The sequence below is a fragment of the Calliphora vicina genome, chromosome 1 (genome assembly GCF_958450345.1).
Source record: "Calliphora vicina chromosome 1, idCalVici1.1, whole genome shotgun sequence".
Taxonomy (NCBI): domain Eukaryota; kingdom Metazoa; phylum Arthropoda; class Insecta; order Diptera; family Calliphoridae; genus Calliphora; species Calliphora vicina.
In genome coordinates, this window is record NC_088780.1 from 97005576 (window position 1) to 97018746 (window position 13171).

Sequence of the window (13171 nt, forward strand, 5' to 3'; positions counted from 1 at the left end):
AAAAAATTATTTTAAAGTATAATTTGGTGAAGGGTATATAAGATTCGGCACAGCCGAATATAGCTCTCTTACTTGTTTTTTTCCTGCAATTACCATTGACAATACAATGCAATTTCGAAAATAATTAAAACACCATTGCATTTTTTAACAAATTTTTATATTTTTTATAAATTTATTGGTTTCATCTTAAATACATATTTATGGGACAAACTACTACACACAATACAATATGTAAATGTTTTCTTAACATATTCAAACAATAGAAAGAAAAATTGTTGGCAAATTTAATTGTTTTCTAAGTGAATAAAACAACTTTAAAGAATTTCAATTAAGTTTCGTTTTTGGTGAAATTGCAAAAAAAAAAATAGAAGTAGCAGTAAAATGTAATAAAATTCCACAAGAATTTAGTTTTATTAAAGCAATTTGTATATAAATGTTGTTAAAACAACAGTTGCACATGAGAAAAATGTATCAAAAATAAGAAAATGGAAATAAATTTTATTAAGATTAAAACGAGATTCATATTTGTTTTTGTTGTTTGGAATTAAAATTAAAACAAGAGAAGAGAATCAAGTACATAAATACATTACAAATGTTATTTAAATCTGTATATTCTCTAAAAGTCTAAGATTTCAAAATATTTAGAATAAAATCTAATAGTTAAATGAATGAAAAGATAAATATATATATACATAAGTATGTACATATGTATTTATATAAATTCGTAGTATATAATGTAAACAAATAATCGAAAAGCTTTTGAATGAGTTAAAGGGAAGAGTGGATGGCAGAGAGAGAAAAAGTGTAGGTATGTATAATGAATAAATTGATTTTAGAAAATATTTAAAATTAAACAATAAGAGTAATTAATTGCACTATATGGCAAATTCGCCATGATCAGGTTCCAAATCACAAGGACGTCTGAATTCTTGACGGCGTTCATGAATCCATTTATTGGAAACTGTTAAAGAAAAAGAAAATACAAAAAGAATTAAAATATATGATATAAAATGAATTAAAATTAATTAATTGAAATTTCCATTATTTTTAGCTTACCCCATTTTGAACCAGTAAGTACCGGACAGGCTGCATGTCTTGTTCTGTAATCACCTTCTCCCGATCTATGTAAATTGTACCAGAAAGCAGCTGCTCCCTTTTTGGGCCAAACAGCCGTATTGATGGCTGTGAAAACAGTAGCACCACCTTGTTCAACATCACTCATCTTTAAAGAAGAAAACATAAATATTATAAAAATATAAAATAAATTAAAAGCCCTAGAGTTCAAAACTTACATAAAACAAAACAGTGGCTATACGATTGCCTGAATTAAGTCCTTGGAAAGCACGTATTTCTTCACGCTGTAATACAGAAAACAATTTTATATTATTAAACTAAAAGCCATACATTTAAACAAATCTTAATTTATATAAAGTACGAATAGCAATAATGTTGAAACATTTTTTTAACACCAGTCTCCAAGGGAATCATTTGCAAATGTTTGCATAAAATAAAGTGGTCAGTACATATTTTCTAATTTCACTAATTAGAAAAATAAACAACATTTTAATATTTATTAAAAGTACTTATGTATGTTGTTAGAAACTGCAAAATGTTTCACAATTTTTATAATGCGATGTGGGTTGGCAAATCTCATTGCACATTTGTTTTGTAAAGGTGTCCTGTACTTTCTTTTGATGGTTATAATAAACTAAAGAGATATGTAGGTATTAAAACAGTTATTAAAGTTCGTATTTGCACCGTATCGAAATTCTCTAACAAGCCACTTCTTGATCTGCTATATTGTGACGACTCGAGCGAGATTTTGTGCATTACTATGTCAACTAAAGTTATTTGTTATGTTATGTCATTGCAAGACAACCATGTCATAAAGAATACTAGCTATAGTTCCTATCATAGAGTTGAAACTCGATCAAATTTTATCAAAAATCATAAGGAGTGATATATTTGGCTGTGCCGAATCGTATATATCTTCTACAAAGTATAAATATTGAAGAAATTTGTTGTAAAATAGGTAAAAACAAGTAAGAAAGTATGGTCGGTCAAGCCCGACCATATAATACCCTACACCAAGTAAATGAGTAAAAATATTTTTCTTTTAAAATATCAATAATTTATATTCGTGAGTGATTTTCGGAAGTGGGCCTTATATGGGAGCTATGACCAATTATGGACCGATCACCATAAAAGGTCGTGTGATTTATGTTTATATGAAAGTTATTTATGTTGAATTTTGTGTATATACCAATATTTTTAAGTGATTTAAGCACTTTAAAGTGATTTTCGGAAGCGGGTCTATATGGGAGCTATGACTAATTATGGACCGATCGTAACAAAATTTGGTGACATGAAGTTTGTATAAATAAAACTTATTTGGAGCGAAATTTGTGTAGATACATATATAAATTTAACATTTATGACCGATAAAGTCCAATTTCGAGAGGACATTTGTATGGGAGCTAGGTGAAATAATGGACCGATTTCAGCCACTTTCAATAGGCTTCATCCTTGGGCCGAAAAAATGATATGTACCAAATTTTATCGAAATATCTTAAAAATTGCGACCTGTACTCTGCGCACAAGGTTTACATGGACAGCCAGCCAGCCAGACGGACGGACATCGTTTACTCGACTCAGAAAGTGATTCTAAGTCGATCGGTATACTTTAAGGTGGGTGTTAGACCAATATTTTTGGGCGTTACACACATCTGCACAAACGCATAATACCCTCACCACTATGGTGGTGTAGGGTATAAATATAAAGGTAGTCGTGTTTTTTATACCCTACACCACCATAGTGGGGAGGGTATTATGCGTTTGTGCAGATGTTTGTAACGCCCAAAAATATTAGTCTAACACCCACCTTAAAGTATACCGATCGACTTAGAATCACTTTCTGAGTCGATTAAGCGATGTCCGTCCGTCCGTCCGTCCGTCCGTCCGTCCGTCCGTCCGTCTGGTTGGCTGGCTGGCTGGCTGGCTGGCTGGCTGGCTGTCCATGTAAACCTTGTGCGCAGAGTACAGGTCGCAATTTTGAAGATATTTCGATCAAATTTGGTACATATTATTTTTTCGGCCCAAGGATGAAGCCTATTGAAACTGTCTGAAATCGGTCCACTATTTCACCTAGCCCCCATACGAATGTCCTCCCGAAATTGGACTTTATCGGTCATAAATGTTTAATTTATATATGTATCTCCACAAATTCCGCTCCAAATAAGTTTTATATACACAAAATTCATGTCACCAAATTTTGTTACGATCGGTCCATAATTAGTCATAGCTCCCATATAGACCCGCTTCCGAAAATCACTTTAACGTGCATAAATCGCTTAAAAATGTTGGTAAACACACAAAATTCAACATAGTTAACTTTAATATAGACGTAAATCACATGACCTAATTTCATGGTGATCGGTCCATAATTGGTCATAGCCCCCATATAACCCCACTTCCGAAAATCACTCAAAAATATAAATTATTGAAATTTTAAAAGAAAAATTTTTTTTCTCTTTTACTTAGTGTAGGGTGTTATATGGTCGGGCTTGACCGACCATACTTTCTTACTTGTTTTTTTTCTTATATTTCAGCCATTTGTGGGCAAAAAATATTTCATCTTTGGATGCGTGTATCTTTTTTTTTGTTGTTTTTTATACCCTTCATATATACCCTTCATTCCGTTTGTAATTTCTACATTTTTCATTTCCGACCCTATAAAGTATATATATTCTGGATCCTTATAGATGGCGGAGTCGATTAAGCCATGTCCGTCTGTCTGTCTGTCCGTCCGTCTGTCTGTTGAAATAAATTTTCTGAAGACCCCAGATATCTTCGGGATCCAAATATTCAATAATTCTGTCAGACATGCTTTCGAGAATTTTGCTATCTAAAATGAGCAAAATCGGTCCACAAATGAGGAAAAAACCAAGACAACCTCGATTTTTGACCTATATCTGGATTACTAAGACATTAATATAGACAATATGGATATCTAATGATAGATATTTCAAAGACATTTGCAACGACGTATATAAGACCATAGTAAGTTGGACCTATTACTAAGACTATTACTAAGACATTAATATAGACAATATGGATATCTAATGATAGATATTTCAAAGACATTTGCAACGACGTATATAAGACCATAGTAAGTTGGACCTACAATGGGTCAAAATCGGACAAAAAATTATAACCCGAATTATTTTTAAAAAAAAAAAATTGAAAAAACAAAAAAAAATTTTTTTTAAATTTAAAAAAAAAAAATTTAAAATTTAAACCCGAATTAACGAATAAACGAAAAAATTTTTTATAACAAACGAAAAAATTTTTTTTCCAAAAAATTAAAAAAAACAACTGGAAAAAAAAATTAAATTTTGTTTACCTAAAAATATTTAAAATTTTGAAGTATAATTTGGTGAAGGGTATATAAGATTCGGCACAGCCGAATATAGCACTCTTACTTGTTTTTCTTCAGAATTTTATAGAAAATGTACGTGATACCGTCATATTTAAACAACGAAAAAAAGATCGAGCAAAATTAAAAAAATATCTCTTGAACTGAAAGAAATTTTTGGCAAAAAATATTATTCCAATGTATGGTAACGTATAAATAAGCTGTTGGTCAAAAACTAATGACATCTTTTTTTGAGGGCCTACTGATTTTCAGAAATTGGAGGCCCATAAAAAAAGAATTGATAATTTTTAGGCTTTAGTTAAATCTTTTATGTTCCTCACAAAAATATAAATTCGTAATTTCTGATTTTTTTTAAGGCATATTTTAGGCGCACAATTTCCAATAATAAATGCATTATAATCCGCCACCTACTTATAAACTTAGTTCACTGATCATGCCTGATAATGGAGCCAGAGACAGAGGGTCTGCCTGACTGCTGCTAGTATTTAATAATTTTTTCTTCGCACATTTAACTCGATGTCCGAACGCCTTATTTGTTTCTAAACATTTTAACCAACTTAAAAGATGTTCGCCCTATATAAACTTAAAATAACAATTCTTTCTACTCACCCTTGCAAAATCAAAGTGCGGCTCATAATGGCCACCAATGCCATAGTTGACAACTTGCAGCTCTTCGGCCGTTATCATATCGAGACCAGTCATATCTTCGGTTCTCTGCACAATATTCCTAATAATGGGATGTTCTTCGGTCTTCAGCCAAGCCGACTTACTAATCCGATAATTAGCCGTTTCCAATTCACCAGTTACAGCATTCTGAACAGTAGCTCTGCGGAATCTTGGTCTGGCCATTCTCTTAATTATGTCAATTTCTGTGTCAAAAATAACATCATGATAGACCACAATATAGGGATCTTTGGAGGCTTCTTCCAATTTTAGAGGACCGATTTTCAGGAACGCTACATTATTATTGACATAGCGGCATTTAAGAACTCTTATTTGAGCGGGTGTGGGTTTTAGTTTACCCTGGCACAGCAATTCATAGGCCTTGCGTTCGGTTTGATCGAACATGGTGTAGGGTTCGGCTTTGGAAATGGGCTGTAAATGAGGAGAAACATGATTTTTATTCAAATGAATTAAATCATACACAGAAAAAACTATTTCTTAAACCGTTTCAATTCAAATATTTGTCACATATTGAACTGGTTTCAATTATTTCATAATTAAATCAAGTATTCATTTGCTCAGAAACAAAATTTCTTGATATTTTCTATTGAATTCATGATACAACAACAATTATACAATTCTTGTAACGTCAAACAAAAGAAAATATAAAAAAATATGAAAAAAAAAAATCAAAATCAAAGTTTGACGTTATAAGGCTAAATATTGAAAACTCTCCCTAGTGATTCTACCTTCTACAATTATTGTATCATGTATTGAATTTTGAGTTCTGAATTTGATTATTTTGACAATTGAATATACAATTTTCGTTATTGGTTGAATTTCAAATACAAAAATTATTGAATAGATAATTTTCGTAATTGAAACACATTTTTGTTATTTTTTGTGTTTCAATTACGAAAATTATCTATTCAATAATTTTTGTATTTGAAATTCAACCAATAACGAAAATTGTATATTCAATTGTCAAAATAATCAAATTCAAAACTCAAAATTCAATAGAAAATATCAAGAAATTTTGTTTTTGAGCAAATGAATACTTGATTTAATTATGAAATAATTGAAACCAGTTCAATATGGGATAAATGTTTGAATTGAAATATAATTTTTTCTGTGTATAGAACTGTGTTTTTTATACATACCAAATCAGATTTAGGTGTTTCATCTGTGCCATCGTCACCTTTCACCTTTTTTCTCACCGACAATTCTTTCAATTCTTTTTCATAGTAAACTTTATTACCTGAGGCACGTTCATGATCTGGTATCAGTTGCAACAATTCATTTGTCATAGAAAGGGCACTCTCAACATTGCCTTTATTTGCACAGACACAGCCCGAGCAGAGTAAGTGAGTGAGGACGAAGTGGGGTAAACAAGAATAAAGAACAAATGGACAACAGCATGAAGTATGGGTTAAAATAAATAAACGTTTTTTTATATTGTAACAATAAATATATGTAGAGCAAGTCTGGTTATAAATGCAAGCGTTGATGCACAATAGAGTGGCTCTTATTTTGCACTTTTGCAATTTTCAATGCTCCCAGGCTACAAAATTGTTCTCCGTAATCAAATCGCTTCCCACTCTAACCCATAATAATTACAATAGTGTTTATTAGAATCGAAAACTTTTTTTGAAAATTTCATTTTAATTTTTTTAAGTAAAATTTGAGGTTAGAGAAATTCTATTTTAATATTTAAACATATACGGATAATGAAATGAACAAGAACTATTTTTTAATGGATTATTTTCAACATTTAATTTTGGATTTTTGAAAATATTGCTACTTAAAATTATCTCTAAATAATAAATCTAATTATGCTTTAATTTTCAGCATTTGATTTTTAGATAACGGAGAACAAAATTATACCTTGGCAGCATCAAAAATCGCAAAAGTTCAAAATAAGGGTCAGCCTAATCCACAATGCACGTAATTTTATGAAGGGGTGGTGGAGGGTCATATTGGGAAAAGTGGTGTAAAGAATCTGATGGTACGTAGAGATGTGGTAAATATTGCCCAGCTTAGTGCCGGTGGAAAATGTAAATGTATGATGTAATTAATTTTATTCTCTGTTGTAAACATAATGAAAGTGATAAATTGCAAAAAGTAAGAAGACACCTTCTACTATCAACTAGATTCTGTAATACTGCACGTAGTCTCTCTACATTGTATTCGATGTACTTGTTGTTGTTATTATTGCGGTTGTTTTATTTTTGTTGTTGTTGCTGCCATTTTGCATGCAATTAGTATATTGCAAATATGAAATAGTATTTTGTGTTGCACACACTGCCTTGCCAGTTTGTGTTGATAAATTTCGGACTCTGATGATCAAATATGACATTGACATTAATGAATTTTGTATTATTATTTTTTTTTAAACAAATTGTAAAATTTTCTTTACATTTTGTATGTAAAGTTTAAACATATGAAAAGTGACGTTTTAAGAACATTCCACAGCATATTCATCTGTATAGAAATACTTCAGAACGATTAATAAAAAAATAAGTTATAATAAGCTCTAAATATTTTCACATAGTAAAATCTTAGTTAGGGAGTATTTAATTGCATTAATTACTGTAATCCGCTTCTTTAGAGCTATTCTATAAGCTAGATATGGGGAGGAACATATGGTCAATTCACAAGGTCTCTTATCAGTCATATTGTCATAATGTCCTAATATATCACGACTCGGCGGCTCGGCTTAACCGACTCTTAGGCATTCGGCGCAGGTCTCAGCTGGTTGGTTACGATAACACAATAAACTAGCATACCGAGTAGTATTATTTTAGGACATTTTTTCCTTGAAAAGTAATAAAAACCATTGTGAAATATTAGGACAATATGACATGATAAGAGACCTTGTGAATTGACCAATAATAACTTATCAGATTGTGAAAATCCGAACAGCGACAGAAAATTTCAACTGTTCCTACATCAAAATATTTTATTATATTTAGCTTATTCCATATATCGCACTGGTTCCTCTAAAGAGAGTCAACTCAAAGTTTAAAAATTTTCAGTAGAAGCAAAAAACTGTTTTTTTAATACATTACAATGAAATTTGAAGACGAATACAACTGTATTTATTGGCGAAAGAATAGAGAAATTTATAGCAGATTTATACACTGGGTAGATATAACCACTGCCCAGTGGTATGAGAAAAAAAAGAGGGAAATAAATCTGTAACTTCTAAACCCTTAGTCCGATTTGAATGAAATTTCACATGCGCAAAGAGGAAGTGTTGTCGAGTTTAATTTTTGAATTTGGACTTCATGAGGCCAACAGGAACTGGGTCAGGTGTCCCCAAAGTAGGACACCTCGGGTATATTCAATTGTAAAAATTATCCTATTTCTTCGTTTGTGTTCCGATTTAAAAAAAATTACACATATACCCGAGATGTCCTACTTTGGGGACCCCTGGCCCAGCTCCTGGTGGGCTCATGAGGAATATGGGTTTAGAAGTCACAGATTTATTTCCCTATATTTTTCTTCTCATACCACTGTGCACTGTACATCGATTTCTTGCAAAAAGTGAAAATTGAAAAAATTTTGAGTTGACGCTCTTTAGAGGAACCGGTGCGATACACAAACATGGGTATTTTTATGTTCCGAATGAATTCAAAAACGGCTAGACCATTTTCAGGGTATCTTCAGAATAGCCCAGCAGGTAACACTGTAAAGTCAGATCTGTGGGCAGATCTTCAGAAAAGCCTAGCGAGTAACACTGTAAAGTCAGAGGGTGGCAAAATCAAATTTTATAATTGTATAATTGTTGATCGACCTTTTCTTCAATTTAATTTATTTAGTTTACATATACAGGCTTTCAAGGTCAGCGATTGTTGGAAAAAAAATTGATTTTGTCCAAAAATTTAGTTTCTCAGGGCTACCAACGCAGATCGGATTCAGCTAATGAAAATGATGAAACGTCTAGAAAGTACTTTTTCCTACTTTAAACGTTTTTATGATATTTTGCATAATTTTAGCAAATTTTTCTAAAATGTCTTAAATAACAAATTTCCAAAATATTTTCAGTGTTTTGAGAAATTCATACAAAATATGAAAAAATAGTCAAACAAATATTTTTAGATTTCTCTAAGGATTGGCGCCACAGACATGCATATTTTGTAAAGAATTAAATAGATAACCCCCATCTTTTTTGATGGTGGGTATAATGAAATCATCGCCGGAATTTGTAAGTATTGCCTTGCCTTTTATTTGAAAAACTAACACAAAAAATCATAATTTGTTTTCCATATAAAACTATCACTTGGCACGAGCCTGGAAATTTATAAGAATTTTGGTTCCATTTGGCAATTTGTAGGGGATATTTTTATTTCTGTTTGAGGACAGTTAATAAATGTATATTGAAACCCTGTTATATATAGCTGTCTGTTACCTTCAACTTTGCGAAGCCTCCACACAATTTAAGAACATTAATGATACATCGAGTATGGTCCCGATTGTGATGCTATTGAAAATTGGTCCATAAATTGTTGAGGTTGATTGGTTTGTATACTTGGTATACAAACGCTGCAAATATCAACTCAATGAATGGAACACAAAATGCCGAGATTTAAGCTAACATTTCATTATACAAAATATTACAAAGGACAAATTATTTAAAAATTAAGGCCTATTTTTATGTCATATTTTCTTCAATCGAATAACCGAAATCAAAAAAGTTAATCAGTTTATTATGGATGGTAACCGAACTAGAGTTGTGTTGTCAGTTTCAAAAATGCTATTACAAATGACAACTAGCAGCCCAATTTGTGGTTTCCCTCTGACAACGTAACTGAAGTTCATTTGCCATCCATAATCAACCCATAAGACTATTTTGTATGCGATTTGATTGCTCCAATTTAGAACAATCTATATAACGTATTAAATTAATAGCTTTAAAACTAAGAAGTCGCACGATATTGACCAGTAGAGCATTATGTTTGATAATGAAGTGTTCGATTATGCCATGGCAAAAAATATAAGTAAAAAGATAAATTTCCAGCGTGGAAAGAATTTATATTTCCCCATTGGCCTGAATTTAGATAGGGCCTTATAAAAAAATAAAAAAAAAATATTTTCACAAAACAAAGAAATACCGAATATAGCTCTCTAATTTGTTTCATTTAATTTTTAATTAAATCAAAAAACGTTTGCAAAATGTTACATTAAATATATAAACTTTTGGTTTCATGCTAATTATAATCTCATTTGCAAAAACTCTTTGATGTGAAGAAAAAGGCAAAATACATAATTTTTTTTAATGGTCATTAAACTCAATGGTCAAGCTAAAGACAAAAATGTTGCTCTTGATGTCCACAAAAAAAAAGGAAACAAATTTCATTAAAACTGTAGAAAAAAGAAATGAATGCCTCCCACAAAGCAATAAGAAAACAGAATTTAAGTATGTTAATACAAATATTTAAATTAAAAGTAAGTTTATAAAGAGAAGTTAAATATACAAAAATAGTTACAAATAATTTAGTTAGAAAGAGCGAATACTAAAATAAAATTGTATCAACTTCTACTCCATTCAATACCACACGAATTTCTGTAAAGGAAAATTTTGAACGACGAAGAGTCCTGTATTTGGTCCCTCGGGAATATGGGATCGGATATTACAGAGGAAATTGGCAGCTATTCACATTCTACGACAGGTTAAGGAACTAACCTAAGCAAATATGTAGTCACTATAGGATATTATCACAGTGGCCATAGCATTAGTATCGTGAATCAATTTGTGTGCATTTTGTATAAAAACATTTATCTGGTTCACCCGATTTGACACATCTTATATTTTCTATTACTTGGAAATATGTGTACAAATTTCTCTGATTCAACCTATTTTTTTAATTTTTAGAGTCATAAGTTCTCTATTACACAGGGCTACAAATTCAAGAAATGTTAGAGGCTTTCAAAACCACTACACAATTTTGATGTATTGTGGTACAAGTTTTTTTAAATTTTTTTTTTGTGATTTTTTTTAGACGTTTATCCACATAATTTATGATAACTCAAAAAGTGTTAGTCCGATATTATTAAAATAAACGCAGAAAAGTTGAGATTTACATAACCTTTAATCCGTTTATATATTGCGTTTTAATCGGCTCAGTAGTTTTGGAGCTATAATACAAAATTTAAGCAAAAAATATATTTTTTTATGTGAAAATAGAAAATTTTTGTGTTTAAAAAAATTCATAAAAAATCGAAAACGACAGAAATTGTTCAGGTTTATTACTTTATTGCAAAACCACATATAATAGCAACAAAATGAGAAATCGATCATAAAAATCAATTGATTCTTTACAAATTTACTCACAATTAAGTGAATTCGCTTATTTTCACAAAATTTTACTTTTTTGTGTGATATACATAAAATTGAGTAGTTAATGTTCTTCTTTCGATTGATTGAATTTTGAAAACATTTTCCCCATGCTATGTACAAAATTTCCCATATATATTGCGTTTCCATCGGCTTATTAATTTCGGAGTTCTAATAACAAATTGAAACAAAAAATATTTTTTTTTTGACGTGAAAATATAAATTTTTTATTTTAAAAAAATCATGAAAAATCGATAACGGCAATAATTGTTCGATTGATTCTTTTCGAATTTTTTCACAATTAAGTGAATTCGCTCATTTTCACAAAATTGTATGTTGCCGTTTTCGATTTTTCATGAGTTTTTTAAAACACAAAATTTTGCTATTTTCACATAAAAAATATATTTTTTAATTCAATTTGTTATTATAACTACGAAACTACTGAGTCGATTAAAACGAAATATATAAACGGCTTAAAGGTTATGTAAATTTGAACTTTTCTAAGTTCGGTCTAACCCTTTTTGACTTATCGTAAATAATGTGGAGAAACATTAAAAAAAAAATTGACAATTTTAGAAACAAATTTTTTTTAAAAAATCGTTCCATATAAATCAGAAATTCCTTCATGAACATCGATTTTCTTAATCTACCCTAAAAACCAAGAATTTTGGTGTAAACAATTAAATATTGATCAACGGGAAGTGGTCTGTCTCTCAAATCGTTTTTCTAGGCAAAATGAAGTTTTACCAAAAAATTTAAAAATCTTGTTTTAGTAATTTACCTCTAACTCAAGCTTTTTAACGACTTTGAACCTAATTATGTACATACATGCATTAGAAACCAAATTAAATTTCCTAAATGTTTCTTAAAACAACATTGCCATTTTGTTCGATGGTTTTTTATTCATTGCTTTACAAGTTCAGATTTTCAAATACGAACTTATTTTTTTTTTAATTTTTGCTTACCTTTTCTTATATAAAATTTTAACGAGGCAAAATTTTTATATTCTGTAAATGCAGTATGTTAGGAAATTTTAAAATAAAGATTTTGGTATAAATAACAGTAGTATTCTGTTAGGAAAAACGGTAGTTTTAGTTGAAATGATGAAATGACTAAAGTTGTTTATTTGTAAATTTCATAAATAAGTACATTAATATACAGCCCAATTATGAATAAAACTTCGAAGGGAGTTTTTTCGCTTTTCCCATTTTTCCTTTTCAAATTCAATGGGTAAAAACTCCAGGAGAACAAACTCCGGGGGAATTTTTTATTCATAATTGGGCTGAAAAAGTAAGAAGAGATTGATGTTGGTTTTTTATTTTTTCAAATTTGCTAAAATTGTAATTTTGTTGGAGTTTGAATGCGTTTTATGAAAATACTCGATAACTTGAATCAAATCATTTTGACTTACACTAGTTCTATAAATAGTACGATATTTTTAATCGGATCAAGAAGATAAATATTGGTTTCGTTATACCTCCATCTGCTATATCAGCTACATATATCTGCCATAATAGTATTAAAAACGGACATCCATTTAGAAATTTGCTTAAATCCCTTTACTATTTGATATAAATAAAAATTTAATTCTATCACTCAAAGAAATATGGCAAAAAAAAATATTATTTATTGCCCAACTATGTAGTTTATTCTGTCAATGTATTCTGATAAAAATCTATTTTTTATATTTTTCCTTAAAAAAAACAATCTACCAGAACAAACAAAATTTCCAAGTG

At 30.1% G+C, this 13171-nt stretch overlaps 1 protein-coding gene across 1 annotated transcript in view; it reads right to left on the reverse strand.

Annotated features, from left to right (window-relative positions):
• Positions 1–402: 402 nt before the first annotated feature.
• PH4alphaEFB (prolyl 4-hydroxylase subunit alpha-1) overlaps positions 403–13171 on the reverse strand; it is a 97864-nt gene continuing 85095 nt past the window's right edge. Inside the window, exons 6-10 of the mRNA XM_065515204.1 lie at positions 6259–6428; positions 5045–5530; positions 1293–1358; positions 1057–1222; positions 403–961 (exon numbers count right to left, since the gene is read on the reverse strand). Coding sequence (XP_065371276.1) covers positions 876–961; positions 1057–1222; positions 1293–1358; positions 5045–5530; positions 6259–6428 — 974 coding nt within the window. The 3' untranslated portion in view covers positions 403–875. The remainder of the gene's footprint in view (positions 962–1056; positions 1223–1292; positions 1359–5044; positions 5531–6258; positions 6429–13171) is intronic.